This window comes from Platalea leucorodia (genome assembly GCF_965183815.1).
Source record: "Platalea leucorodia genome assembly, chromosome: 24".
Classification (NCBI taxonomy): domain Eukaryota; kingdom Metazoa; phylum Chordata; class Aves; order Pelecaniformes; family Threskiornithidae; genus Platalea; species Platalea leucorodia.
In genome coordinates this window covers 1,438,914-1,463,012 of record NC_138846.1, presented here as the reverse complement: position 1 = coordinate 1,463,012, position 24,099 = coordinate 1,438,914, and the positions used below count along the sequence as shown (strand labels likewise).

General features: G+C 50.7%; 2 protein-coding genes across 2 annotated transcripts; one reads left to right on the top strand and one right to left on the bottom strand.

Moving 5' to 3' along the window:
- Nucleotides 1-650: 650 nt before the first annotated feature.
- Nucleotides 651-2,642, top strand: S100A11 (S100 calcium binding protein A11). Its single transcript, XM_082332781.1, has 3 exons — nucleotides 651-833; nucleotides 1,910-2,047; nucleotides 2,354-2,642. Exons 1-3 carry the CDS (start codon nucleotides 831-833, stop codon nucleotides 2,504-2,506), a joined length of 294 nt encoding a protein of 97 aa, XP_082188907.1. The 5' UTR covers nucleotides 651-830; the 3' UTR covers nucleotides 2,507-2,642.
- A 504-nt stretch (nucleotides 2,643-3,146) lies between these two features.
- Nucleotides 3,147-24,080, bottom strand: COPA (COPI coat complex subunit alpha). Its single transcript, XM_082332780.1, has 33 exons — nucleotides 23,999-24,080; nucleotides 23,697-23,810; nucleotides 23,134-23,207; nucleotides 22,748-22,828; nucleotides 22,371-22,447; nucleotides 21,770-21,879; nucleotides 17,701-17,810; nucleotides 17,003-17,102; nucleotides 16,277-16,412; nucleotides 15,757-15,839; nucleotides 15,035-15,185; nucleotides 14,557-14,623; nucleotides 14,376-14,451; nucleotides 12,236-12,318; nucleotides 11,122-11,261; nucleotides 10,117-10,202; nucleotides 9,555-9,693; nucleotides 9,047-9,209; nucleotides 8,808-8,954; nucleotides 8,327-8,516; nucleotides 8,099-8,194; nucleotides 7,633-7,721; nucleotides 7,268-7,391; nucleotides 6,883-6,972; nucleotides 6,683-6,792; nucleotides 6,407-6,484; nucleotides 6,140-6,208; nucleotides 5,790-5,926; nucleotides 5,015-5,201; nucleotides 4,820-4,930; nucleotides 4,433-4,594; nucleotides 4,147-4,341; nucleotides 3,147-3,835 (listed from the first exon to the last, which is right to left on the bottom strand). Exons 1-33 carry the CDS (start codon nucleotides 24,036-24,038, stop codon nucleotides 3,776-3,778), a joined length of 3,675 nt encoding a protein of 1,224 aa, XP_082188906.1. The 5' UTR covers nucleotides 24,039-24,080; the 3' UTR covers nucleotides 3,147-3,775.
- Nucleotides 24,081-24,099: the final 19 nt, after the last annotated feature.

The following is a 24,099-nucleotide window of genomic DNA, read 5'->3' as shown; positions in this document are numbered from 1 at the left end:
TGGGTGCCTTTTGGGTGCCTCCTCCGCCTCCCCATCTCCCTGTTTTCAGCCCTCCAGGGCCTCTCGCTCCGCAGCAGCAGGAGGGTGGCCAGCCCCGGTGAGGAGCTCAGACCAGCACCGCTGGGGACAAATCCTGGCTGCAGCCAGCTCCCAGCACAGCACCGCAGCCCTCCGGGGCTGCCTTCTCCCCTTTTACACCAGGGAAGGGTACAGGGTGCTCTCAGCAAAGCTCAGCCGCTCAGGGCGGCAGGGTCGGGCAGCGGATGGCCCCGGGTGGGCAGCCCCAGCTGTGTCGGCCGGGGATCGCTGCTCCCCTGTGCCCCATCTGCCTTCGTCGGCCTCGTTCGAAAAGCTGGGAAAGCCCAAATCTCAGCAAAGCAAGAGAAAATGCTGAGGGTGCTTTGGGCAGCAGCGAGCAGCCCTGGGGGGGCTTAGCCCTGACCCTGGGGGGGCTTAGCCCTGACCCTGGGGAAGAAGCGAAGGGAGCCATAAAGGGCGGAGTGGCAAAGGACCGAGGGGTGAAAACGGATAAGAAGGAGAAAATGTGGGTGTAAACAACCGTAAAGAATAAAACTCGGGAAGGAAAGGGACCGAGGGTCTAGAGGAGGGGCCCAGCGCGTTCCTGAGCTGGGGACTGCAGGCGCGTCCAGATCCGCCGTTAGAGCCGAGGATTGCCCAACGCGGCCCAAGGGGCTGAGTCAGGGCTGGGCGCTGGCTGCGCCGGGGAGGGCGGTGGCTGCGGGGCGAGGTTCATAACCACCCCGGCTCCGGCTTTGCCACAGCGCGCCGCAGCCCCGCCGAGGACCGAGCCCCCTCCTTGCGCCCCAGCCATGGTGAGTGAGCCGGGACCGCGGGACGGGGAGGGAGAGGCGACTCCGTAAGAGCAGGAGGACGATGGCAGAGGAGCGTTTCCCGCAAGCGGCCCCAGAGCTGAAGGCGAGACGTGCTTTGGCACGGGAAAGAGCAGCCGGTGCCAAGAGCTGAGCTAAACGTCTGCCGGGGACGGGGCCTGGGCGCGGGGAGAGGCGCAGAGCTAGAGAGGGAACGCAAGAGGGTCCCTGCAGGGGCGGGGGGCCAGGGGGTGGCATTTGTGTCGTTCCCCCTCACCCCCTTCCCTCCCCTCCTTTTTCCCACCGATGCTTCCGATGCCCGTCCCCAGACTCGGGGCTGCAGCTCTGCCCACCGTCCCCTGCCCCCCAGCGCTAGGGCAGGGGGTGCTGAGGACCCGCGGCCGAGGGAGGAAGCAGCTCAGCTCCTCTGGCATTAACCAAAAAAGGCTGAATCAGCAGGGCAGGATGCGGCAGGAGGCCCCAGGGTGCTGAGGCTGGCGAGGAAGGGCGGACTCCTCCCAGCCCTTCCCCAAAGACTGGAGCCCTGGGGAGGGGACAGAGCCCCACGTCGCCCCGTCTCCCTCACCTGGCCCTGGAGAAGCCCCCAGGCCGGCCCAGCTCCCTCCCCGCCCCGAGGCCGTACTTCGGGGAGCCAATTTTTTCCTCTCCTGACTCAGTTTCTCCCCTGTCCAGGGAGGGAAAGGGGGAGGCAGGCTTATCTGCCCAGAAAAGCTGCCCCAGCCAAGCTGTGCTGGAGAGCATGGAAAAAACCAGCCGTCGCTGTGGCTGCAGCGCAAGCTCTCCCCAGTCCGGGACGCTCCCCTGATGGGAGGGACGGCTCCCCCGGGCATTTCCCAGGAACCGCTCCCCCAGCCTCCGGCTCCTTTCTGCACCGCAACGCTGTGCCAAGGCATCCGCGAAATTAATACCGAAGAAAAATGCAGCTGGACGGGTTGGGCATAGGTGACTCCTGGAGGAAAGCAATTGCGGGAGCTTTTGAGCCCCCTCAGCCCAGCCTTCCTCCAGGAGACAAACTGCTCTCCTGCAACGCCTGCCTCAACTTGCTCTTGCTCCCGCAGCCCACGGAGACCGAACGCTGCATCGAGTCCCTGCTGGCCGTCTTCCAGCGGTACGCGGGGCGCGAAGGGGACAACTGCACGCTCTCCAAGAGGGAGTTCCTGGCCTTCATGAACACCGAGCTGGCTGCCTTCACGAAGGTGAGCAAAATCCAGGCCAGGAGAGTCTCCCGTAGCGTGCGCTTCAGCCCCCGGCGCGGCAATTAAAGCCTCTGCCCGCGCAAGCGCCGCGGGGCGGGCAACGGGAAGAGCTCCCTCCCAGCAGAAGCCAGAGCGTGGCCTGACAAGAGTCGGCCTGACCAAATTCTGCCTCCCTCCGCCAATCCCTCTCCGCTGGCGATGGATTCGGCAGCTGGGGTTCCGTACCCGGGGCTGGGGGGTTCAGCCAGGGGCCCCTTTGCCTCGAGGCAGGCAGACATCGATTCCCATCGCTTTGGTCTCTTGCAGAACCAGAAGGACCCAGGCGTCGTGGACAGGATGATGAAGAAACTCGATTTGAATAGCGACGGGCAGCTAGACTTCCAGGAGTTCCTGAACCTCATCGGGGGCATTGCGGTGGCCTGCCACAACTCCCTGCTTGTCACTACCCCTCGCCCCTAGCCCCGGCTGCTGGGCCTCCCCCACCGCCGCAAACATTCCTCAAACAAGACCGATGCAGAGCTGGAAGCAGTGCCCTTCACATGACAACATGCCCATTCCTCATTTTTATGTATAAAATAAAAGGTTTAAAACCCTAGTGTAAGGCATGGTTTTATTTCAGCATCATGAGGGAGGAGAAAGCGCTAGGAAAGCGGCCCAGCCACGGAGGGAGAGGAGCCCTAGCTCCCACCCTCTGCTTCTCCACTGACGCAAGAACACGCGTGTTCTCACCCTTGTCGCTGCCAGAAACTCCGATCCGCCCGGCTTTGGAGATCCTCCAGCCTGTTAAGTACCACGGGGAAAGGCAGCGTGTTGCTAAAGGGTACCACTACGCACGGGAAGCGCAAAGACGGGAGCGTTACCGCTAAGGATCATTCAAGCACTGCTAACAGCAATTACACACTAATAATTAGCAGAAGCAGCCCCTGCTGGCATGATAAATTATTTCAGGACTACAGCCTCCATTTTCTGGAAACTTCAAACCCCTCCACATCCGGTAGCTTAAGAATGCAGAAGAGGGAGGAGGGGGAAGGTGAAAAGAGGAAATTAAATCTAGTCTCTTCTACCTCAGCAAGACCAACTGAGCTACAGAACAGGAAGATCAAGATGGGCACTGTACTTTATTCACGAGAGAAGCTGATTATTCTGAGATAAGTTGCTGGGGCAACAAAACAAAAAAGTCAACACTGGCACTTGGATGCTGAGCTGCTCTCTTGCCACTTCCGCGGGGAGCAGGGCCGCCCCCGCGCAGGGCCAGGCTCTGCGCTGGCCCCGGTTCCAGACAGCGCCGCCTCCCTGCCAGAGCCCGGCTCGGCTCTTCTGCTCTCCAGGCTGCAGCGGGGTCTGTGAGCTCTTCTGTCAGCAGCCCAACATTAAAGGGTACAAGGGGCAGCTGCGGCCTCTCGAGCAGTTTCTGCAGCGCACTGTGTGGTAACCAGGGCTCGGCAGAGCCCCCCTTCACCTTCTGGAAAAGATTTGCCTTGAGACAATGGTACAGGGAAACGTCAGCTGGAGCTGGAAACAGCAGCGCAAGTGGCTACTACTTGGAAGCAGCAGAGAGTCTCGCTACAGCATTCCCGGGTGGGGACGAGCAGGTAAGACACAGCACAGGCACGGCTGCGGTAGAGACTAGACTAGAAGCTGGAACGGTGGGAGGTGAAAGTTTCCACACCGTGCTGTGAAATGGGACCATTTCCCTCCGATCCCACACCTCCCCAGGACAGGCATGCCCTAGCGGAACTGGAGCGGGCTGATCCGCAGCCCGATGACATCTTTGCCGATCTCCGTCACCTGAGGAATAAAAGGGAGATGATTAATGCTTAAAAGCAACTCAACAGCCCAACCCCGTCTGCAGCGTTCAGAGCCTAGACGGTTCTGAGAACGCACGCTGCAGTGTCAGTCCCTGAAGGCAGCATTTCAGCTACGCCGTATTTCACAGTTCCCAAACTGTTCCACCTCACGTGCCAAGTCCTCCGACATTCAACTTGACCCGCAACCCGTGCCAAGTCAGCTTGGGGGGAGCACGGGGAAGCTGCTGAAGCGGATTCTTGAGGGAAACACGGGCTGGGAGCGGGCGGTACCAGGCGTTGAGGCTCCCTTACCGTAGTGACGCGGCAGATCTGCCCATGGAACTCGGGGCAGTAGCAGGCTCCGCTCAGCGGGCACTTCTCCACGGGTTTGCCACGATAGATGGGGCGGTAAGAGGCGGCACAGATGTCAAAGGGGTTGTGCATGTCATAGTTGAGCTGGTAGGTGTCCGTGGGATTCTTCTCACACGCTGACAAGATCTTGCGAGTCTGCAAAAAGCAACCACGTTGACCAGAGGGAAGCAGCGCAAACAGGGTCTGCCACGGCAGATATTTCTGCCCATGCACCTCACAGACATACCTGCTGGGCCACCTCAGGCTTTGGACCCAGCTCCAGCAGCCGACGGGCAAAAGTAGCAGCTGTCTTGAAGTTTTTGAGTTTGAAAAAGAGGTTGAGAGCAGTACGCAGCACCAAGATCATGTGGACGGGCTGCAGGTTGGAGTGGGTGAAATAGGCAGCCATCTGCATTAGGGCGAAGGAGGGAAAGCAGGGATACAGTCACTACCAACCACGTGAATAACCGGATGCCCTGAAAATCCTGCAAGAAACCCCTCCCAGGTAATCACTGCCACATCTGCTCTACAGGAGGAAATGGCAGAATCCAGGATTCCCAACGCCTTTTTAAACCCAAAGGCTGCTTCTTCCCCCTCATCTCCCTCATACTGAAGAAATTCAGAGTTTCTGTACCTCGCAGATTCGCTTCTGCTGCTCCAGGGTCTCTTTGGGCAGCTTCTTCCGCTCGATCTCCATCGAGAGTCCTACAATATACTCCCGGCAAATGGCTATCAGCTGCTGGGCCTTTCGGAGAGGGAGACAGAGTCAGGCGGGCGGCCTCCTGCCCCACGGGCATGCAGCCAACGGACAGAAGAGCCTGCCTCTCACCTCAGCGATCTCCTGCTTGTTGTCCACCACCAGCAAGGGCACGCTGAGCAAGATGGAGCGGAACTTCTCCACGGCCTCCTCAAACTTGCCGGCTGTAGTGAGCTGGTAGCACAGCTGCAGGCGCTGGATCAGGTCGTTGAGTTTCAGTCCAACGGCAGGGAGGGCATTCTTCAAGCCTGCTTCTTTCCTGGGGGCACCAAAGAGGGGGCGGGGGTACAAACGGGACCACTGCAGAGGCCAGCAGGAACACACACATTGTCAGCTCGACAGCAACTTCTCAGAAATGTTTTGACCTAGGGCCACGCTGTCTTTCTTTGCCATTAGCTTAGCACAAAAGACATCTGTGCTTCCATAATTCTGCCACCCACAATGCCCAGCTCTCTCTGCATTAGTGCAGGCTGGGGAGTCTGGCTTATTTTTCTACAGCGGCTTCCAGGCACCGCTGTAAAAACACACCTGTGGTTCTCCAGATGCCTCAGACCAGCTTTGTCAGAGGCAGAGCATTAGTGCTAGAAAAGACAGCATCCCAACTGCCTCACCCTGGTTCTAGTCTCTAAAAGAAAAATAAAAGCAGTTCTTTAACATCTTTACACTAACAGCAGGCAGCAGAAAAATCCCACTGAAGACAACGCTCCCTGTGTATATCCAGCAAACAGGAAGGCTCCTCCCTTCCCAACAGAGGGAGGAGACATTTCTGGCTACAGCTGTCACGGAGTCTGCGAGGTACACTGCACAAGGGAAAGAGCACAGAAAAGGAGCTGACCCGATTGCTTACCAGTTGCGATGTGGGTATCCATACATGGTAGGGAGGCACGGCAGGGCTTGGTAGGTCGTACGGCCACGGGCATAGGTCTGCAGGAACAGCTGCTTGTAGGGTCCAAAATTTGTTACTCCCACCTGGTCATGGAGGAGCTGAAAAACACATTGATCTGCTGAGTACAAGTTGTCCAGGGCTGTACAAAGGCCGCACAGACATCACTCAGGCTCACAGCACCTCTGATTTTATACCCAGAGAAAACAACGTACAAAATGATTGACAAAAGGACACAAAACAAAGCTTCAGACCGGATCAGAGACAAAAAACAAGGGCACAATCTTTTCCCTAGAAATGCCAGGGAAACTTACTCTCATTGCTGTCTCAAAGGAGCCCGCCAGAATGTGGTCAACAGGAAGCTGCGAATTGTTACACCACACCTACAAGAATGGAAGGGAAACATACACAAGAGGAACTGTGATACGCTCACATTTGTCTTATCAACCCTCACCACCCCGAACTCCCCTTAACCAAGTTCCTACGCTGTGCTCACAGATGAGCGTTAACACGAAGGACTGAACCCGAAAAAAGAAGCGCCAAAGTTTCTGAGAAAGACAATCAAAGACTTGTGCCACTACCTGAGCTGGGCTGGTGCCCTTGGTGGGTGGCACAAAGAATCCATCCTCTGCTGCTCCTGCTGGACCAGCAGGAACATCCTGGGGGAACACACAGAGCAGCGATTAGTGTGGAAGTCTCCGGCACCCAGATGGAATCAGAGCTGGCCACAGCTGTGGTGACCAAGTCTCTGAAAAAGCCCAGAACACATTTCCCCCACCACCACCACCACAAGCTGTCATTGCCTTCCCAACTAACTACAACTGGGCTGCTTAGGACAACTCCCGGAAGCCTCCTACCAGTTCAGGGGGAAGATCCAAATCTTCTTCGACTTCCCATCCGCCTCCTTCTTCCTGTCCTTTACCTACACCTTCCTCTCCAAAGCCCTCTCCAGCATCCACAAAGCCATCTGCATGGAAGGGGCGGGGGGGAAACAGTCAGAGCTCCTACAGAGGCACACACTTACACTTCTGCAAGAGAAACTCTTGGATTCACCCACCTTCATCCAGCTGCAACTCTGCATCTTCTCCCCAGCCTTCGGTGCCAACAGTGTCGATATCAATATCAGCAGCCAAGGCACCCCCTTTGCCTACAAAAAGGGTAGGATCCTTCATTTACTCATCTCTTGAGTGGGTCAGGTGTTAAGCAAAGAATTATGTCAGGCCAGCACCCTCCCCTCCAATCGTCGAGTCCTATCTTGTGCTAAAAGGCCAAAGATTTGAGAGATTTGCCAAAGATGGTGTAAATGCCAAGCTGGATTCCAACCACTGTTAGTAACACACAACAAATCTGAGGTTAAAAGCAACAGTTCAAGAGCCACCGAGACAAATATCTCCATTCTGCGTATCTCAGCTGAATGCAGCTTTCCAAGGACAAAGCAATACCTTTGCTAGCAATTGTTCCTTCAAAGAACCCCTTGGAGACAGTCAGCAATGGCCAGTTGGTATCCAGAGGCATGACAGGAACAGGAGGCTGCAGCAGCTTTGCATTGTGATCGATGTCTGGAATCTGAGCAGAAAGGAGCAGAAAACAGTTAAAGGCCAAGGAAAATCCCCTTCTTTGACCTACCCGCCTCCAAGCGGCACAGACAGTCTCAAGCCTGATAAGCGGTGACTGGAATGGAGACGGTTCCTCCCTCCCAGAAAGGAGCTGCCTGGCCAGTCACACGAACGCCAGATCCCACCGTCATCTTCTTCCCAAACTCCAGAGCTCTTGCAATGAAGTAGGAAGCATTAGTCAGTTTGCTCACTGTTTCCTTTTCAGGATCAAATGTTTCCTTCAGGCTTTCAGCTTCCTCATCCAGACCATGAGTTGCAGCTGTGAGATAGGCCAGGGACTCTGAAACGAGATATAACAAACATGAGTGTGCGTTCTTCGTTGCCTAGAGAAAGAAAACTTCTCACCCCAGCACGCACGGCCACACCGTCACAAAGCAAAGATTAGCAGCACACCAAGGCGTAGCACCACACCTTTAGGAATGTCACTGGATTTAGGACCAGAACGTGCAGGCAGCGACCGACCATTTGAACGTGCTCTACAGCTGCGTCGGGTCTCCTGGGTGCTATTCTGGCTCCCGGGTTACTTTCTGCTCATCTGAGCCAGTTTCTCAGGTAAGGGATTATGCTGATCTGCCTCCAAAAATTACCGTTCATCCCAACAACCTCTCCAGCTTCTCCCCAGCCCAGAGCCACATGTGTTAGTCCGATATTACTCACTTTGCCCACAGTTCTTCAGGATCCTCACTCTCTCTGCCACGTCGCCTAGATACAAGGCATTCTGGTAGTGGCCACTCATATCTTTACGGATCTCAGCTAAACCAAAAGAAAAAACAGTCACGATAGCTTTGCTGTTCTTGGCCTCCACTGTGATGCTGCTCATTCCCTCTGGGAATGACACTCAGATCCTCTTATCTCATTCTTCTCTGCCACCACCCTGGCACTCACCTATCTTCATCATCTTCCGAAGCTTCTCCAGATTGCCAGTGATGAGATAGAGGAAGGAGAGCCTATCGAAGTTCTTGGTGCGCTGGTAGCACATCTCCACAATCTGGTGATTTCCCTGCAGCAACGCCACTTCTCCCAGTTTCTCCCAGCAGTTCTTGTCATCCAGAGCTTTGGCTGCTTCCAGAGCAATCTAACAAGAGAGTTGACATGGTTACAAAGGCTTTGCAGGAAGCAGTTTTCTCTGCAGGCTTCTGCTGATAATGCCAGTGATGGAAAGCACGGGATTACAAAGATCACTGCATTAAATCATGTCCCCAGATGAAGGCCTGCACCTTAGTAAGGCTGCTATCATCCTCAACTCTTATCACTCTCAATTAATACTTCTGCTTCCCAATACTCCTCCTCCTCGCAGCAGAAAGCAAGGTTCGCACGCGATGCCCCAAAGGCCGTGCCTTTCTCACAGCACCACCTGCCACCTCACCTCAATGTTGCCACACTCCAGTGCCAGGCTGAACCGGGTCTTCTCATCCTTGACAAAGTGCAGGGCCACCTCTGGGTAGCCCTTTTTCTGCAGGTAGGCAATGATGGACTGGCCCACCAGCTTAGCATTCCTCACCATGTGCAGCACCTGCAAAGAAAAGGCCCAGGCACTGAAGCTGTCAACAACTTCCCCTTACCCTCAGGGAAAGGAAGAGTGCAGGGTTTCTCGTGTCTCCTCACCTCATCATACTTTCTGTTGATCAATGCCAGCTTGAATTTGAATTCTGTGGGGTCAATGGTGAGGACCCTGGGGCGGCACTCTCTGTCCAGGCAGTACACGTTGTTCCCCTTCACGCGGGTAACGTAGATAGGCAGGTCCAGGGTGCGGATAATTCCGTGATCCCTATGCCAACACACAGCACGCGCGTGACAGGCATGCCAACACAACACCTCGGTACGACTGCACTCCCTCCCTCAAAGGAGGCTCAACACTCTCTCTGTTAGTTTAGCCTTCATTATAAAAGCCAGACCCAGTCAGATGAACGATAAAATACCAGCAATAAAATACCAGTGCACAGGGTAAGCGACCAAACACGAGTATTTAGCTCTAGCTGTCTTTGGGTACACCCATGCTGTAATAAAAGTGCCATTTCACAAGCACCAGCTTTGGGGTCTGCCAAAAAAACCCCGTGGTAGTCTGCACAAGGCCTGCCAGTTCGTGGACTGAATGCACGGCTCCCAGACTCACCCCGTGGTGACAGCATATTTGATGTGATTGCTGGTGGTATAGATGAAAACACCGCTTTCATCCCAGGCACCGCTCTTGACACGGATGTTTTCATGGATGTTACACAGCGACTCCAGCTTTCTGTTGCAGATCATGATGGCTGGAGAAGGAAGCCAAAAGTAAGGCTAGGAAACCCCCTACTGTTAAACATCTGCCTCTGAATTACGGCTTCTCTGCCACAGTCCCAGCAACAGGGACTATATTCAGAGTGTCAGACACTAAGGAGACGATGGCAACCACAACTAAATTGTCACCGCTTGCCTTTGCTTTATGAAGGAGATTAGCTGGATCATTTCAAGGAGGACAAGAAGCCCTCTGTTTCACAAGCTTACAGAAAGGTTTGGCTGAAGAGACAAAGTGGCAGGGCCCACGCTGCGAATGTCTTCAGCTGCACCTTCACGGCTAGCCACGGCACGGAAGGGCTTCTCTAGCAGGCCGTGCTGCAGGGACTCTGCTCCCAGCCAAGGAAGGAGCTGGCGGGCACTAGGGTCCGGGTGAAACGCTGTGCTCCCCCGCCACTCACCGTGCTTAGCCAGCAGAGCTACGTGGGACATGTCAGCCGACCAGATGACGTACTTCACCTTGGAGATCTTCACTGAGGCCAGAGTTCTGGGAGAGGACAGGACTGACATCAGAGCGCTGAACAATACCCCTCCACAGCAAGCTCTATGATCAAGCTCGGTGTGATAACGACCAGTGCCCAATAGCCTGAACCCAATCTGATGCTCTGAAGCCCCTTTTTGCCATTCTGGAGCTCTAAAATCATGAGGCAGAACCGAGCGTCTCTGCAGTCCCGTACAGCAAAACAAACCTCTCTCCATACCTGTGCAATAACGAATAAATTTGAGTGACAACTGACTTCAAGACCTAGATTTCTGAGGCGGTTTTAGGGATACAGCTAACAGAACGAGGGAAATCAGGTATTTCCAAGCAGCATTTGCATTGTTCAATTTACTTGTAACTCTCCCAACACCACCAGAAAGGCAAAGGCATACAAATCAGGAAATGAGGCAAGTTCTGGGGCATAAGCAATCAACGCACACCTTATCTAACGGCAGATAATCCAGAACCTTCTCAAGCCCACAAAGACGGCCAAAAGCACAAACTCCTTGCCTGTTTCTTTGTGGCTAGCAACACGTACACCAGCACAAACATGCCGCCAACAGAGCATTTGGAGCAGATATAAAACCTAAGGGACAAGACATCAGGCAAGCTTAGCTTGACTGAGTTTGGGTTTTTTGATTTCTCTCCGCTTTTATAGCACCCGATTCTGTAGTCACAGGATTTACAAGGCTATGGCACACATCGCCCTGTGATCAATGGCACGATGCCTGCAGCATAAATTGCACCTTGGCTATGTTTACGCTCCGCTCTTCCTAACAGTTGTTAGCCGTGGTTTGGATCAGTCTGACGCAGCCTGCAGCTGATGCTAAATTCTGGAGTGCATTAATAGCTATTACTTGTCCCCAGAGGGCACACGCCAGCAGGATTACAATATTAAAACTTCTCCCGGCAGACTGGATCTTACCGCTTCTGCTGCACGTCAAAGAGGGTGATGGAGTCGGCATCTCTCAGTAACAGGTTCCCTGTGCCAGCATAGAAAATCTCATCACAGTTCGGCACCTGCACCTTCTTCGTGATCTCATTCTTCAGGTTTTTGATTAAGATCTGCCATTTGATGAGAGGAAATGTAACAGCACAGGACAGTTAGGGAGATTCTACCAAGAAATTTAGGATTATTTTAACCCAGAATTTTTGTATAGCTGAGCCTCAGTGACAAGAGGCCAAAATAAGAGCTGCAGCCTTTCTCGAAGCAGGATCCTGCTAGAAAACCCAACCACAAGTTTGCCAGGGTGCAGACAGAGTGTATCCTTTCTTTTCAGCCCCACTGCTGTCACTACAGTTTGCAAGCCCTCTCTACAGTGAGTACATGAACAAAGCAGGTATTGGGGGGAAGCGAGAGAGAACACAGTGTGGATAGAAAAAGGAAATGAGGAAGTTGAGAGGGGAGAACGGCAAGCGGAGAAGGGGAAGGCAGGGAGGAGTAACAGAACAGGCATGAAATAAACTCGGATTTACTAAGCCAAAACCCACTCTGAATTAAAAGAAAAGAAAAAAAGAAAAAGAAAAGGAAGAATACAGTATGCTGCGTGAGGCAAAGAGCAAGACTGTTCTTCCCCTTCGCATCAAGTAAATTCAGGCAGGGAAAACCTTCCACGACGGTCTTTCGCCCTTCTTTCTCCTATTGCACTCCACAAGTGAGAACAAAGAGCTTTATTAAAAGCCTAACCTGTATTTTCACCATTTCCCCATGACTTTCATGCTATGAAAGCGACCTGGGTGGCTTCACAGTCCTGTTCTGGTCAGCTTTCATTCCTGAACTCACCTGCTGTAGCAGGCTTCCAGCAACAGAGCTAAGATTTACTGGCAAAGAAGTTAAATAATATTTCAACTCATTACATTTTCACTGTATTCCATTTCTTCGTGTATGTCTGCAGCCCACTCTCTACTGACAATGCTTTGCCAGTCGACTTGGATTTCCAATAATTCTGTTAACCCAATCTCCCTGCTCTCCATCTGCACGCTTCCAACTGACAACATACCCCGTTAAAAAGATGACCCTATTAAGCTTGTCCCCTTACCGAATGCATGCGATCCAGGACTGCAAAGCGGTTACGAGCTACCCACACAGCTGTTAGCCCGGAGGAACGCTTCCCTTCAGGGGCTAGGGAGAGCAAAACACAGGCAGTGAATAAAACCTCTGGCAGGCTCTTACAGCAACACATTAGTCAGTCTTGTTTGATCCCATCTTGGCTGTTGGAGCTGCTTCCTACTAATTCATGTTTAACCTGAGGCTATTCGCAAGACTCATTTCCTCCCCCGATGTCCTTTCAGATCTCAGCGTGGCCAGCGCCAGCCCTTCTCTCCAGCCAAGGCACAAGACAAGTGGCTGGCTGTACCGCCAACGCCACTGCTTGGCGCTGAAGCGGGCCATCCTGGGCGACAGCACCGTCTGTCAAGCTAACGAGCAGAGCCTTGCTGGCCAAACGAACTGAGCAGCGAGGGTCCCGGCTTCAGTGTAAGCCCCCCTCTCTCTCCCCGCCGCACACTGATATAACGAGCTGGAGGAGAAAGGCTGCGCTCTCCCCAGCACGCAGCTGTTCTCCCGGTTTTAAAATGCTAATACAAACACAGCACTCTGCATGTCAGACGGCACAGAAGGAACAGTGCTGCAGGATGCGCTTCAGATGCAGAGAAGGCTTTTTGCAGCAGCAGAAGGGAACAGAGAAGTGAAGTGGGAGAGCTGCTGCTGTTTTGGTAAAATACAATTTCCTTTAGTTCTCAGCGCCTTTTCTCACCAGTCCTGCTGCTCAACACGAGTGGTGTTGGAGACTGACGCGCTGGACCGAGTGCTATTTCACCAAGCGCAGTGCCATTTGCGGCAGATCTACATCCTAACAAACGATGATTTAAACCCGACTGCCTCGCCCCTCAGCCCTCATTTGCTACCCAACACAAGAAAGACTTGTCTGAATTCAACTCCCAGCTCCGCTTGGGGTTTTCTGATGGCAACTTCACCTGCTTTTCTGAATCTCCACAACTCAGCGTTTTTACTGGCTTTAAGTCTTTAACAGTGACTGTAGATCAGGCAGAAAATGACTGAAATGTATTACCCAGAAGACTGTTAAAGAGTGATAAGAAAGCCTGGCTTCCCTTGTAGGGCAGACAAATAAGCTGAAGGACACAAGGATGACAGCTCCGAGGCACGTGTTAAACACCTACATCACAGTCCTGGGACTACAGGTTGCATATATAGCAGCTTGTTGGAGAAGATACTTATCAACCAGTGGAATTTTACGCTATTCTTGAAAACGCATTAAAAGTGCATGGTTTTCATGAGGCCTAGACATTTCTTCCTCTAGAAGAAGAATAACCCCATTCCTCTGGGCATCCCCAGACAAGTCAGCTTTGAACGTCTCGATCAAACTAAATACCTGAAATATATTCAGTAACATTTAATCCATACAGAGTTACTAAAAAGCTCCCTTTCTCTTTCTCTCTCCAAATACACCTGCTGGCTGTACTCAGCAAAGAAATCTTCCCTTCATTAGACCCGCAGAAATCAATAAATCTAGGAAGAAGTGAGCTGGATTCCGGTCTAACTCATTCATCACTCCCCCTCATTTCAAAATCTTTCCTGCCGTGACGACAGAGGCAGGAGGAACCAGCTGGAGTTTCAGATCCCAAATGGAATTCATAGTTAGGAGAAAGAATTATTTTTTTTTCCTAAATCATGTTTTGACTTGTAAATTGCACAAAACTGATCTGGAATTTGCCGAGAGGAAGAATGACTACTGGCACCCTGGCACTGTCACTTTTACAGCCACTTTTCAGAGTATAAAACCTCTTAGAACAAAAGATATCTGGTTAAAATCCATCTCTGTTGACAAGCCAGGAAGGCTGCCTGCTGCGTCGAAAGGGAAAACGGAAAGTTCCTAATAACAAAATTATAAAATATATATTTGTAGCAGTAAAAGTTTGGGATGAACATGAATTTTTCAAGTCAGTGTAGTGTGATATAGTGAGCAGGAAGCCTGCCAAATGATGTGTGCTGCAGGGGCACTGGGAAACACAGAGAAAGAGTCCAACAAGAGAGGCTTAGAGAAATGAACCTTTTTTATATATATCACACACACACACACACAGTTGGAGAGCAGAGGAGGGGACAGCTACACAGTAATAAACACTCGCAAGGATTAATGTGAAATAAGAAATGCCTACCATCCGGATTCTGGGAGTCTGCATCCTTGGGAATGGTGTACAGGTCGTAAGTGCTGTTCTCTAAGTTGCTGGCTCTCTGCAGAGAGAGGGAAAAACCCGTTTTGAGATAGGATTCCACAGAACTGACATTCGCAGCCTCGCGGAAAGTTCTTCAGCAGACGCTGCAGCAAAGCTGACTTACTGTGCAGAGCAGGACAGCGTTCTCAGCTGGGTTGTACGACATGTTGAACACAGGGAACTTGGAACCACTGAAGAAGAGTCATGAAGAAAAGAGAAAGTTAAAGTGGACCAAGATTATTTCTACCAAAGTCACCTTCTGATAAACGCTCTTCATTCTCTGAAATGTACCGAGTACCAGAAAAGCTCAGTTCTGATGAATTTCCTGAAGCAAAACCACTTGGAAACACTGTAAGAACATCAGTGTTTCACAAACGAAAGAGGCATTTCAGTTTGAAACTTAAAACTAGTTAAAAAAAAAAAAAACCTTATATCTATGCACAGATAAAAATTGACCTACAAAAATTCTTGCAGGCTTTGTGAGCTCATCTGACGGAAGAGTCAGCTGAAACTGAGGTGTGCGAATACACAAACCAGAAACGAACAAGGGATCCGGGATACCGACACCACCTCTTGTAAGATGGCGAGCACCCGCCTCCTACCTTCGCAGCTGCATGACAGCAACGTCTTTGGAACTGTTGAAATCAAGCTGGCGGAGGAAACGGTCCTTGACGTAATACAGCATGTTCCCATGCACAGCATAAGCAGGCCTCTCGCGCTCCAGTTTGAACACAATCATGCCACCGTCATGGCCTGAGGAAAGGCACGCGAGAATTCAAACACGTGAATTAAACCCTGTGGTTTTTCTCATCAGGAAGATGACGCTATCGAGGCCTTCAAACCAAGAAAGAGCCAGCAAAAATCGTAACGGATGACTGCCAGCCACCTCCGCTACTCCTCAGCCTGACCGAATTAAGTGATTCCACTTCTTTCCTAAGGGCCCACCCCCCTTTACGTTTCCTAATAAACCTAAGATCTGAAACTCTTCCAGAAACACGTTGCTTCGCTGTCACACATTTCTTTAAGTGTTAACAGTCCAGCGTGGGTTCCCCTAGGACCTGTCCTGCCCCTTCTTAGCCTTCGAGCATTTAGCTCGTTCAGGCATAGGCTATCTTGTTCTAGCTTTGACCTGCAGCTGACACAATGAGATTGTGTTCCACTAAATAAGGATCTTTGCCCTACGATACATTTAATAAAAGCATCTGCAAGTCAGTGTGTTCTGCAAAGTATGCTAAAGAAAAGCAAATCCTATCCGGATTTCCTATATGGAATATATTTTCTTTTCACAGCAGCCTGTCAGACACTGAGTAGGAGCTTTTTTTACCTGCGGCAAAGAGGTTGAGGTTGGGATGAGCAGCCAATACCCAAAAGCGATCATGGTCACGCCGGAAGGTCTGGACGCCCGTGCTAAATGTGCAACAGAAGGAAGAAGGAATATAAATAAAATGAAAACCTTGGTGTAAACAGTTCCCAAAATGAAGATCCTAAGCTTTGCCACACAGACCATCTCTAGCATTCAGCACGACAAGCCCACCGAGAGTTCAAAACACTGTATTCAGTGTCTTCTGTCAAACAATATATTCTCATTTAACACGCTTTCAGCAGCAGTATCATTAGGCAAGTCAGCCCTCCTCCACTTGCTTTCAGACAATTACAAGCCTTGCTCTTAACATGTGTCTCAAAGGGACAGAAAATGTGAAAAACACAACTTCTCACTCATGAATTATCGAACGCTAGCACTGATGTTTTAAGAACTGCTAGTGTTCTGTTTCTCTAAGAATACCTGTAGGTCTTTCATACGTGTAAATACTTCCATAACGAGATTGAGTCAGACAAGCACTAACCGTTTAGACATATCCCAGACTCGGATGCTCTTGTCCTCCGAATTGCTGAGGATTAGTTCCTGCCGCGGGTGAAAGACGGCGCACGAGACGTTGTTGTAATGCCCCCGGCAAGTGTCAACCTCCCAGGCCTTCGATTCTAACCAGAAGAGGAAAAGAATGAGGCAAATAATGCTTAAACAGGTTAAGCTCTGCCATAGCAGAAGCACAGCAAGCACTTTATAATAAAGCAAACCGCATCGCCCATTAGCTACTACACCATTCTCTGCAATCTACATTTTTGATCTTTCTCTAACCCATAGCACAGCTCACCTCAGAGAAAGAGATAAGCCAGACTACTAAAGAGGTGCTAAGATTGTACATAGTTTGGCTGGACTGAGCTGACAGAAGCACAACCGCTCCTGATAGAGGGCTTCTGGATCTCGAATCATCTCCCTTTCCTATTCCATCAGTGCATATTCAAAAAACTTCAGAGTCAAGTTTTTCTGCTCCTACCTGCTTCTGCTCAGCAGTCTCTGCAAATCAAAACAAGCTACCAGTGTTTGCTAGAGAACTGAGCTCTCCTCAAACTGCAAAAGCCAACGCTGCTTGGGATTCTTTCCCACTCTGTCATACAGACATGTTTGCAAAGTGTAAAGTACCTCCAGGTTCAGCCTACAGATGTTCAAACGTACATTTCCGCTCTTAACCCCCTTCTCCCTGCGGGCTCCCCCTCGAGAATCCTCTTACCATTCATCCGCCAGATCTTCACTTGCCGATCGTCAGCTCCCGACACAATAAGTGGCATTGTGGGGTGGAAGGCAGCCCAGTTCACCCCACGATCGTGGCCCTACAGGCAAAAAGAAAACAGTCACTCGAAGCAATCTGGTGACCGAATGGAATGAGCAAAGGAAGGACAAAGCAACCAAGACTACAGACAGGCTTGCCAAGACACAGCTTTCACTATTTTTATACCCCGTGCTGCTCATGCCGAATGCTTACAGACTGTAAGATTACAGATGCACGCAACAATAAGCTTTGCGGATACTGTTCTTCACCAGTAGAGCAAAGCTGAAGCTCGGCGGCAGAGCAGCACCACTTCCTCGCTTTAACAAGCCGTTACAGAAGGCTGTCTCTACCATAATCTCCTCCGTTGCTTCCAGTAACACAAGGTAATAACATCCTCTACTTAACTGAGCTTAGGGCTGTGCAGAGAAAACTGCATCGGTTTGGTTACCATGCAAACATCTCCAGATTTCAGATTTTAAACTCAGAAAAAGTAATGCCATAACCTACAAAGGCATATAACTCTACAGAGCTGAGTCAGGTGTTTTAACTCTTTTTTTCCTCTGCTATTTTTCTGAGCTTTTAGAGGATCATTTGTGTCACAGGGATTTCATTAAATAGACCTGAAAAGGCTGTACTGCGCACACACATTGACACTGTACCTCGAGAACATGCTTGACAACCGCATCTGTTGTCCCAAACAAATCCACCCCCGTTATTCCCCTGACATCCGATTCCACAGCTCCAGGGGACAGGTTCTTCTTCCTTAGGCCTTGTGGAACAAAGAGGAAGGAGAAGCAGGGGTGGAGGAAGCAAAAAACATATTATCAAGACAATGTTTCTAATTTAACAACAAGTTGAGCGCTCTCCTGAGCTGTTTACACACATCTTCAGGTGGAAACTGGGAGCGTGAAAGAGTGGAAGAGGGTGAGAAACATCCAGGAGTCCCTTCCACTTCCTCCAAAAGCTCAAGCTCAGGTTAGACACACCAAAAGGAAAGGCTGCAACGCAGCAGATCGTGCGAAGGATCGCCTCAGCTCGCCGGGATGCAGACAGCAGCACCTCAGCAAAGGACTGACAAACTCCCATTTCTCCCCCTCTCACCCCTTCGCTGATCTGAGCTTGCACCCTTCAGGGGACTTTCGCCCATGCCACTTTGATGACCTCCTGGTTATGGATTTGGACAATCCGCCTGGACACAAAACATTTTCAGGAGCTAAAGCTATACGAAATAAAGCCTGTTCCCACTTCTGAAGAAAACTGAGTCATCCCAGTTAAAACAGACCTCTATCTCCTACCCTTCATCAAAACCTCATGGAACACGGCAGAGAAAGTGAGAATTGAAAAAAGCCTCTCCTCCAATGGTGCACAGGGAAAAGACCGTACATACAACAGTAAAACAAAACCTAGAAAATATGCTTTTCCCTTTAAAAGTACTTGGCCCAAGGATGCTATCATGAAATTTATCCAGGATAAGAAAAAACTGTCTAGGATAAAAGCAGAATTGCCCTGGTACGGGTGCCAACACAGAGGGAAGTGTAAGGAGAAAACAAACAATACTGATGACAAAAAGTATTCTTTTCTTGTTGCAGTTCTGATTCCCAGACTCCTCACGGATTAACAGCTCAACAACCTCTCTGGCAAAGTTAGTCTAACGCAACCGACGTGTTAAGCAACGTCTCACAGCGAAGCACAGACGCTCAGCGCGCCGAGTGAGGTGCACATACAGATGGTCCGGGTCACGGTGAAGGACTCGAATGGCTGAGTAGATACTTCTACAAAGCTGACACAAAGTACCCCAGAAAGGAGGAATAAAACATACATAATCCAAGAAAGACGAGTGAAGAAACACAAGACTTTTGGAAAAGAACATACTTGAGCCTTTGACAAACCAGTGAAACAGGACTGGGACACAAGTGGAAAATTTCTGGCGTAACTGCACAAATCGAGAGGGAAGGCAGGACACTCACAGAACGCACCAGCCTCCTGCGCTGCTCTGGGGAGGGAGCAGGGACGGAAAGGGGACTTGCAGAAGAAAGGCAGATATTAGGCATTCTGAGGACAGCTGTTAAACAAAAAAACCTGAAAAGGAGCCTCAGCTCAACATGCAAACGAGCACACAGGAGAACAGGTATTAAAATAACCAGAGTCGAGGGGCACCATGCTAACTGTGAATGCCAAGTTGCAAGTTAGGAGGGAGGGAAGAAGACAGACCGTCCTTGGCAAAGCCTCTCGCTTTATTCCCTTCTCCAATGGCAACTAAAGAGGGCCCTTGGGTACAGACTCTGTCGTTGCTGGGCTCAGGTTCCTTCCTGTCCCTGTACTCCATTCGCCTTCAGCGGGCAGTTAGCGACGTGCAGTGGAGGCTGAAGTTGTACCAAAGGTTTCGCCAGCCATCAACATACACCCGCTGAGGGGACTAAAGGAGAGGCAGTCTAGGTCTACAGGCGCCATCTGGGGACTCTCAGCTCAGGTTCTCCCAGTCCCAGGGCTTCCCAGCCCAAACCCTCGGGTGATCCTCGCTTACGCTGGCCATCCAGATGGACTAAACAGAGCCCTGACAGAATAAGAAATTTTCCCGCCAAGCATCAGACACCGACTTTGCCAGCCATGCGTAAGGTTAAACAGGAGCTGGTGTGCGATGTTAGAGCACACAGAAAAGCACTCTGCTCAGGGGAAGAGTACTAACACCCTCCTCGGGGGTTAAGCCTTATAATAAAGAGACAAACAGAAGATTATTTTGTAGTTTCTGCAAGTTAATATCAGCATCACGAGCAAAGACTTCATTCCACAGCACGGGTGAATAATACAACACAAACATTCATGCATTTTAATATATATATATATAAAAAACAAGCTTATTCTGATGCATTCACACAGTCTCTCTCAGGAGATTAGCAGCAAACAGACCCTTTAACCTTGAGCATACTTGTTTTCCATTGAAGATCCTTTACCAGAAGGTTTCAAACCAAGGAGCACTAACTCTGTAGGAATTCAAACCAACAGGGCCATCTTCACATTCTGGTGCCCAGCCCAGGCCACGCTCCTCATCCCTCACACCCTCTGCTGAGGCTGCCAAAGGAGCTGACAGTTTTGGGAGGAGGATTTTGGAATGCGACCTTTAAGCTCATTTAACTGAGGGCATCAAAGAACCAATGCTCCCAAGTCCAAAACCTGCTGAAAAAAATGGCCACTGCTGTCAGCAGAAGCTGCAAGTTAACAGCAGCACTCAGAAACGGAGTCAAAGCTCAACACCAAATGATGCTGTCTCTGACTGCGGTTATGTGCACAACCGGCATCAGACAAAATGGGGAAATAACCCTTCCCAGGAGACTGCTAGAGCCAGGAGAGCATCCTGTGAAGGACACAAGTCATTCGGGGGAAAAATCAGGGAGTGGAATTGTATTTTGAACCCGTTCCTCATCTCTCGGTAGGTTTTTCCACACACTAGTATTCTCGCAGTGTCGTGTCTGACTGGAGCGACAGCTGAGTCAATAATTCAGCATGTCTCTAAAACCCCTCATCGCGTATCAGCTCAGAAAAAAAGGTCTGTACCATCTCCAAACCAATTTGGCAGCTGGAACTCTGCTGAGAGAGAGTGTTTGTGGGAGAACGCAGCAGCAAAGCTTACTGGCAGAAGAGCTGTTAAACTCCCCGTGCTGGCAGTAGAGAGAGGGGGACAGGTTTTAAATAACCAGGATATCCTGTCCCCAGCCCCTACTGTTGACACAGCTGGCCACGTCTGAGCGTGTACTACAAATAACGCGGCGTGCCCAACCAAAACTGCAATGGCGAGAGCGGCAGGTCGGATGAAGTCTGTCTCTGGAACAGTTTCTGTTGTAACACCACCAGTACTGCCCCCGCCTGCCTCCCACCACTCCCTTCTCTCCATCGAATATTTTCTTTATTTCTAGCTTTTCATTTAAGGATCCTATTTCATTCCATTAAGTCACCTTATGGCCTAGGTGTAACTAAGAAATAGCTAAGATATCAGCAAAGTGCTTTTGAGTTTTGACTTGCAACTCCTGCTCTGATCTTTAAGCCACACTTCGTGTTACGAAACGGACAAGCAGACTGAAAAAGTCGAAAGAATTCCTAATAATATTATCTTCCTGTCACCACCCACAACCAGACTACCAAAAAAAAAAAAAACACCCAACCCAAAAAACCAAACCCCTACCCTTTCTGCAAACCAGACAGAGGCCTTTTTATCTTTCTCTCAGAACAAATGACTTATTGCTGCCTCCAAGAGTTTTTCAAGGGGATAAAGGTGATCCAGGAATTGCTAAAATCCTCCTCCAAGTCTGGCGCACCTGCACAGCTGATCAGCTGACAACACTACGTCCCTTCTGCCAGCAATACTCGTTGCCTATATTGGCTATAAAATCAGACTGGGAGATTAGGTTGCAGAATCTTCGTCTTTAAGGGTTTTTTTGGCTGCGCAAACCTCCAGCTCACCTCACCTACTGTCGCAGAAGCCCTCCTTCAAGCAAAAGGGGGACTAGAAGACGCCCCGAGGTCCCTTCCAGCCAACACCCTAGGACTTCGTGGAAACTGAGGGGAAGAGGTCCCCGTCCACAGAGAATTTTCTGCCTGAGGCTCCCGCAGTCAACAGGCTGCTCCTCCTGCTCTCAGCGCCGAGCCGCTCTTTCCTGCCTGCCTTGGCTTTCAGCAATTGCAGTTTTGCAGTGGGCTTTGCCACTGGGTAACCCCTTGATCTGGGCAGCTCACCAGAAATATCCCAAACGCGCACAGTCTGATCCAAGCTGGCTGACACTACCAGGTCCTCAGAGGGGTGAAACTGGGCACACATCACATAGTGGTTGTGTCCTGTCAGCACGCTACAACAAAAAGGACAGAAAATACCATTTAAGCATAAGATATATTAATACACATTCCAATTTGCACCAACAGCAATAAGCTCAGTCTCGGGAAGGTTGATGAGGAATACAGGATTGTTAAATGCTATTCTTCAAGAGTTAACGCTGAGCACATCTGTTCTTACAGAGAGCATTCAAGGGCTGCCATTCTGCTATCAACAACTTCACAGGCTTTGGCACTGAAATGTATCACTTGAACCTCAAAAAATTTTCAACCAAACAACATGCGAATTTATGAATACAAGTCTATGTGGCCTTATGAATTTATGAATACGAGCGGCATCAGAATAAAGAAGCAAAAGACGAGATAGATGGAAATATTCACAACTGATCAGTTCTCTTTGTCAGTTCTATTCCTTCATCTAAGCACAGCTTCCGCTTGAAAACAAGAGATGAAGACAGCTCGCCCCCCAAACCGTGCAGTTCTTTTTTAAAGCAAGCACTGATTTTACCAAACACAAGTTCTGGACTGCCAGTTCCAAACCCGAATGGTCTGGTCATCAGAAGCACTCAAGATCCAGGGATATTCCTAAAAAGACAAAGTCTTCTGTACATGCAGCAATACACACCCCAGATGTTCCCTCCCCACGTGGTATTTTCCAACTGTCCCCAGGAATGACCCTTTTTAGATCTTATTTAAGATCTCGGAGGCAGAATTTATGCCTCTTACACCCCTACAGAAGGCCACCATATCTGCAGCACCCTCATACCAGCCAGTCCAGCGCAATTCCTTTAGCAAAGATTCCCATCCAGGGAAGCAAAAGAGATTCCCTTTCACACACGAAGGGAGCAGGCACCCATCACCGGGGTGAGTAAGAGAGGAGCTTACGTGGTGGAAGAAGGTAGTGCGAATATAATCCAAGTGCCCGAGCAGAGTGAAGAGACAACGGCGCAATTTGTAATTCCAGACCTGCACAACACAGAAGCAGAACAATGCCGGTACCTGCCGCCGCCTGCTAGACTTTTTGTGTGTGTTCCCCCATCGCAGTTCACCTACAAACCTCTCTTCCGTTGTAAATCGTGTTTCTAACGCAAGCTACAAAGAGACTTCAACTCACTGCAGTTAACTCTAACGTCTGCAACAGGAGAATCGCAATTCCCAAACACTATTTCCCACCCACCCAGATTCTCTCATCTTTTAACCAGTTTCTTTGCACATTCCCTTCCCTGGATGATACCTTTTAGAGAACAAGAGCTAAAGCGGTAAAATTTTACCTTTATCTTGTAATCATCACCTCCAGAAACAAACAGAGGCTGCTGTTTGTGGAAATCAATACCTCGAACGGGTCCTACAAACAGGAAGAGCAGGTTGGACACAGCAAGATGGCTGACAGCTGGAGCAGCCCCTTGTACCACTTAAACACTACGATTTGACAATTTAATAAGTCTGACAATTTAATAAGTCTGACAATTTAATAAGTCAAGAGCTTCAAAGCAACAATAAAAAGTCACGTAACAGTCTGAGATCCCATTCCCAAACCCGTTCCTTTCCATCAGGATGCCTGCAGCAACCCATCACAAAACACCCAGGCCCTTCAGAGCTGTATTTACAGGTTCATTTCCACACCAGAAACAGAACCACGACCCCGCTTTACGCGTGTGCAAGCAATGGCCAGGGCCAGCAAACTGGCCGCGAAGAAACACAGGCTAAAATAGAGAGGATCTGAAGTCAAACGGGCAGAGGCCTCGGCAACACCTCAGCAGAGCCTCCCTCCCTCCTCTCGGACCCCAGGCTTCCTCCACACGCAGGGCCCCACACCGCCCCGCCGCACACTGACCGTCGTGCTCGTCGAATTTGTCGATAAGGGTGCACATCCGATAATCCCACAGCTGGATGACGCCATTGTGCAGGCTGGTGAGGATCCACGGCCGCTTGGGGTGGAAGCTGAGCCCTGCCGAGGCACAGAGAGAGCTGGCAGCGAGGCCTCCGCGCAGTCGGGAGCCCAGAGGCCCGGAGCAGCCCCGGGGGACCCCTCCGTCCCCCCGCTCAGGGACCCACGGGTGGGCGGGAGCTCCCGGCGCGGCCTCCCCGGGCCCCCAGGAGCTCCCGGCACGGCCCAAGCACCGGTCCCGCCATTACCTTTCACCCGGGCCGACTTAGTCTCGAACTTGGTCAGCATCGCCCTGCACCCCGGCCCTCGCCACCGCCCCGGCCCTCCACGTCGGCGCCCCGGAAGTGCC

Excerpts from the sequence above, each read along its gene's own strand:
- S100A11 (XM_082332781.1), top strand. Across the intron at positions 2,048-2,353 it reads AGCTGGCTGCCTTCACGAAG|AACCAGAAGGACCCAGGCGT; the intron begins GTGAGCAAAATC and ends GGTCTCTTGCAG.
- COPA (XM_082332780.1), bottom strand. The coding sequence starts at position 24,038 with ATGCTGACCAAGTTCGAGACTAAGTCGGCCCGGGTGAAAG. Across the intron at positions 8,955-9,046 it reads TCAACAGAAAGTATGATGAG|GTGCTGCACATGGTGAGGAA; the intron begins GTGAGGAGACAC and ends TTTTCTTTGCAG. Across the intron at positions 7,392-7,632 it reads TTGATCCTGAAAAGGAAACA|ATTCCAGACATCGATCACAA; the intron begins GTGAGCAAACTG and ends CTTTCTGCTCAG.